At 42.9% G+C, this 5484-nt stretch overlaps 1 protein-coding gene across 3 annotated transcripts in view; it reads left to right on the forward strand.

Annotated features, from left to right (window-relative positions):
* The window catches only part of LOC113230336 (phospholipid scramblase 1-like), a 7117-nt gene extending 2467 nt beyond the window's left edge, over positions 1–4650 (forward strand). For 2 of the 3 annotated variants that reach the window (XM_026464226.1, XM_026464228.1), the window contains exons 3-4: positions 3395–3660; positions 4240–4650. In XM_026464226.1, the coding sequence (XP_026320011.1) occupies positions 3395–3660; positions 4240–4482 (509 nt within the window). In that variant the 3' untranslated portion in view covers positions 4483–4650. The remainder of the gene's footprint in view (positions 1–3394; positions 3661–4239) is intronic. The other variant, XM_026464227.1, reaches the window with a different exon arrangement.
* The last annotated feature ends 834 nt before the right edge of the window (positions 4651–5484 follow it).

Consider the following 5484-nt stretch of genomic DNA (forward strand, 5'->3'; position numbering starts at 1 on the left):
GGCACTGCCAGAAGGTGATAGTGGCTTTTTTAATTTTGTTGTCCAGATGCTTGTTCTTATTCAACTTGTTGTCCAGTATTACTCCCAAGTACTTGACTTCGGTTGATATTTGTAGTTCTGTATTAAAGAGTTTGGGTAGTAGGTAGTTACCCAGTAGTCTTTTGTTTGTAAACATTACTAGTTCCGTCTTTATTGGGTTTACCGATAGTTCATATGCCCTGCACCATCTTTCCACAATCCGGAGTGCAGCTTGTGTAATGTCGCAGAGTACATGGGCATAATTTCCTGTTACCAGTATAGCTATGTCATCAGCATATCCTACTGTATAGACATGTTCTTTGTTCAGTTTAATGATGACGTCATTTACGACCATGTTCTACAGCAGAAGCGACAGTACCCCTCCTTGAGAGCAACCCTTCGCTACTATGGCCCATGGGGTCTTATTTGCTGTTGTTTTTATTGTTCTTAATTTTAGCATGTTGCTAATCTAGCTGATGAGCACTTCATGCACTTCGTGCCTCCTCAGTGCTGACTGTATGCTGGAGAAGTTGGTTTTATCGAAGGCTCCTTCAATGTCGATAAAGGTGCCTAGGCAGATTGCTTTGTCTTTGAGGGCCACTTCTATCTTGCCCCCAACGGCATGTAGGGCCGATTCAGTGGATTTGCCTTGACTGTATGCATGTTGGTTTCCGTGGAGTGGTATGTTCTTAAGCGCTCCATCCCTCAGTTCTCTGTCACATAACCTTTCTAATGTTTTCAAGAAGAACGATGTGAGGCTGATTGGTCTGAAGGACTTTGCGTCAGTGTAGTCGTTTTTACCTGGTTTCGGTATAAATATGACTTACCTCTCTCCAGCTGTAGGGCACATAGCTGAACGCTAGACAGGCCTGAAAGATGTTGACCAGGTGCTGGACCAGTGTGTCCCCGCCCCATTGTAGGAGTGCGGGGAATACTCCATCTTGGCCCGGAGCTTTGGACGGTTCAAAGGTGTTTACTGCTCATTTTGTCTTTTCGTATGTTACTACTTGTTCAGCGTATCGCCAGTTATGGATCGATGTGTTGTAGTTCATTTCTTCGCACCTTTCGTCTTGAACGAACCTACATCCTGAGAAATGTGCTTCCAGTAGGGTTCTCTCCGTGTCCGCAGGGGAAGTTGTGTATATGTTGTCTATTTTGCGTATTGAACCTAGCTCAGTTGAATTTGAGTTGCCTAGGATTCTCCTTATTCTGTTCGCTTGTGCACAAGACGTGATGTTCCCGCAGTAGCCTCGCCATGACGCGGTGCTCCTGAATCGTATGCGCTTTTTTAGCTTGGATTTGGTCTTGTAGTTTTCCCAGTTCTCATCCGTGCATGTGTTCATTGCTCTGTTGAAGCGTCTCCTTACCCTTCTTCGTAGCCTCTTAAGCTCAGGCCCCCACCAGTGTTGGCCTTGCCGCGGGGCAGATTCCTTCAGTGGGCATGCGGAGTTATAGCTGCTCAATATGTTTGATGTCAGTTCTTTAACCTGTGTTTCTATTTGTGCTGTGTCCAGCAGTCTTCCCGGTGCTATCTATGTATATTTTACGATCGGGTTTTCAGGGATTCCGTTTCGGTTGTTGTTCTTTGATCGTTATTTCTAAGCTGAATCTTATCCATCTGTGGTCCGATGAAAAGAGAGAAGGATGCTTCTTCGGACACGTGCCAGTCTTTGACAACATTTACAGCTCCTTCGGACGCTAGGGTTAGGTCTATAATCGTCTTGCATCTTTTATTTACGAAGGTTGGTACTGTACCTTTATTAAGGATTTGAAGGTTAGTTGTGAATAATTATTCTGTTAGGTTCTTACCTCTGTCATTAGCAAGTTCCATGCCCCACAACGGATGGTGGGGTGGAGTCAGTAGCCACGACGATGTGCTGGCCGCTCTGCTCGCACTATTTGATTAGCCGTTCCATTTCCTACGGTGGTGGTACATCAGTCTCCGCCATATAGACAGAGGCGAGCACCACTTCAGGCAGGCCCGTGGCCGTGTCAGCTAAAAGCTTGACGGCACACAGGTCTCTTGAACAGAATTCTGTTAGTGGCTGTACATGTAAATTATTAGAGTAATATATGCAAGTTCGTGGTTTTTCTGAGATGGTAGTTGATATCAGCTTACCTCTCATTTGTGAGAGTCCATTTATTTGGCCGCGGGCGCTGATCCACGGTTCCTGGATCAGTGCCACGGCTGTGTTGTTTGCCTCCAACCATTTCCGGAGTTGGACCGTCGCGGTCTGGCTGTGGTGGAGGTTGCACTGGATGATTTATGATTTACTGAGCGAGTGGGTAACCGCCATCAGTGGACAGCAGCTCCTCGTCTTCGTCCTCGCTCAGTCGGATGTCTCTCATCCCCGACACGCACTCGTCCGCAGAGACGGGTGTCAGGGAGGGCTCCTTCCTTTCTCTGGTGATGTCAGAGGAGGTAGAGGGCTCCAGGGAGACATCCATCAGTGTTTTATTGATGCCCACCTTCTCAGGCGGCGTATTCGTGTACAGGCCCCTTTTGGATCTGAACCTGAGGTAGACCGTGCCTAACTGGAAAGTGAAGCGCTGGTCATCCCCCAGGACAGCCGGGACCAGTTCTTCGGGGAGGCTCACCACCACGAAGGTATGTCTACTTTGCTGCTGCAGCTTGTGGACAAACCAGCGGTGACCCCCGCCCATGGGTTTTGCCACTAGATCAAAGCTTTTGGCTAACTAGATCAAAGACCGCCAGGTACTCCGCACATAGGATTCCTTCATCCCTGCGTACGGCGCTCAACTGCGTAGGTATGAACGCAGGAGGGTGTAAATTAAGACCGCCCACCACTTGCCATGGTCCACCCCCAGAAACGCATGGCCGGGCCGTGTTGATCGCTTCGCGCCCTCACTGGCAAGACTCAGACTGAAGCCGAGAGTTGTCAATGTTGGCCCCAGGGTGTACAGGCTACATCCTTGGGCGTTCTGTGACAACGTGTTATCACAGAATGTTCAAGAACTTCGCGACGCGTGGAGGTGGAACAACTAACACACCCCAACAACAATAACTATATTTTTACATTCTAGCCCTTTAAGGACAAAAATGCAAGGTGACTCGAATTATGTGTCTGGGAGTGTGTATAATAAATATAACATGCTTTTGTACATCTGAGGTAGGTTTCTAGAAGTTACTGTTCATTGTTGTCAATGTTGTAAAGATAATAAATATATTTACTATCACACATTGGACTTAATGACATACACTGTTAAATTTGATTGACTCTGCTTTGTACACACTATGTCGTCTGATAATAGAGGCTGGCAACCTATTAGGCCTGCTATATTTAACAAAGAAATTTTACACATTTTTAGTCCTAACTCCATTGAATATTATAGTGTGAAACTATATTAATTCTAGGTGGCTGGATGACTATACCGCAAGGCCTCACCAACTGCCCTCCTGGTTTGGAATACCTATCCATGATTGATCAGCTACTGGTACACCAAAAAGTTGAACTTCTGGAAGCATTTACCGGCTTCGAGACAAATAATAAGTACACTGTAAAGAACAGTCTTGGGCAGAAAGTATACTTTGCAGTTGAAGACAATGATTGCTGCACGAGAAATTGCTGCGGTCCTATGCGTCCATTTGAAATGAAGATTATGGACAACTTTCAAAATGAGGTAATTGTTTTAAAATTTGAGACAATAAATTAGTCTCACAAGCCATTTATTAAGAAAACAAACCATTTATACAAAAGAGTTTTTTGTAGATATAGAAACCTTAGAAAACACTCATGATTTTCGTGATTGTTAGCCTAATAACAAGTGACACGCATAAATATTGATAGTAACTTGTATGTTTCTAGAATTATGGACTCAATATGACTATGGAGTGAGGAGATTAGAAATTGATCTGCCTACGAAATTATATCTACACTCTTAAAAGTGTGCCTTTTGTTGCAATGTTTCAAAAATCTTGATAGACTTTAATATCTTTGTCTTTGCATTGCCACTTACCAGGTCATTGGCTTTGTTTTATCCATAAGTAATGTAATCTGTATTAACTATGGTACGTAGATGCTCCCACTTGAAGTAGCTAACTAAATAAAAGATAATTATTTGTGAATTTATTAAGTCTTTGGTTACAAATAATAAATGCCATAAAATTTTGTTTTGTTTTGTTTGGTAAATATGTTATTAATATTTAATGGAAAGTTTTATCTCGTAATGTCTCATTTTTGTGTCCCTTACACTTTCCAGGTAATACATCTCCACCGTCCTCTAGCGTGTGACTCATGCCTTTGCCCTTGCTGTCTTCAAAACATGGAAGTGACAGCACCTCCAGGGACAGTCATCGGCTCCATTCAACAGGAATGGTCCATCTGCAAACCATGCTACAGCATCAAAAACGCTGCTGGTGACGTCATGTTAAGAATCAAGGGTCCGGTCTGCACTTTCTCTATTTGTGGAAAAGATGTACACTTTAATGTGAGTAATGATTGACTGATTTGGGCAGGTAACATCCTTAGATGCAGTAGTGGTTACACATGGAGATAGTCATTGGTGTTTGATTATCGGTGATCACAAATACAGTAGTGTTGTAGTAGGGATAAATAAGAACTAATTAGGACTATGGATGGTGAGAGCCAGAATGGCGTGTGTACCTTAACGAATTCTGACAAATTTATACCAAAAAATGTACTTACCTAAATTGTACTATTTAGTACCTGAGCCTAAAAAAATTGTGCCTCCATAAGAACGAAGTTATTGCAAAATCAAAGGTACACCCGCCATATTGACATCAGAATGGCGGGTGCTCAGATTACAAAACAATAGGCAGATGGAGCATACGCAACAAACGATGTAAAGCCGCTTTTCATTTAATACGAGCCCTGTACCCCACCTATGGTGGTGTATAGTTTCCGTGATAGGAGACTTTGAAAATTGTATTGCGGCCATCTTGTTTATTTGAATTTCGAACATTTTTTACTTCCGGCGGAAATTGACCAGAGTGTACCTCATAAAAGTGCACAAATATTCCCTCCATATATTGTAGTTTTTGCAGGCCGTTGCTCACTCTTTCAAATTTTCCACATTCAGGTTTTCTGATATCTGATTCTTTGCTTTGGAATCTATCCGCGTACAACGGTATAAATATCTTTTTTCCACCATATCGGGAAGTATGCGTTCTTTTTCTATCAGTGAGTAAGAACTAATGTGCGTGACAACTAGGAAGTGCACTGTGCACTGGACATGCGCATTTGTGTGCGTGTAAGATTGCCAGATACAACGATGAACTCGCGCATTTTTTTATGTTGCTTTTCCTAATACTAATATTACAAACTGGAAATGTTATTTTATGCAATAAAGGTACTTAAGTGGTACTATAGTCGTCACCAAATAAGAGGCCACATTTGACAGCTAAAGAAGGCGATAGTATGTAACTTTGCATGCGATCAACGAAACGATAAACAAACAATTATTAGCATAATTGAGTTTAAAAAA

This window comes from Hyposmocoma kahamanoa, unplaced genomic scaffold (genome assembly GCF_003589595.1).
Source record: "Hyposmocoma kahamanoa isolate Upper Pololo Valley unplaced genomic scaffold, ASM358959v1 63, whole genome shotgun sequence".
Taxonomy (NCBI): domain Eukaryota; kingdom Metazoa; phylum Arthropoda; class Insecta; order Lepidoptera; family Cosmopterigidae; genus Hyposmocoma; species Hyposmocoma kahamanoa.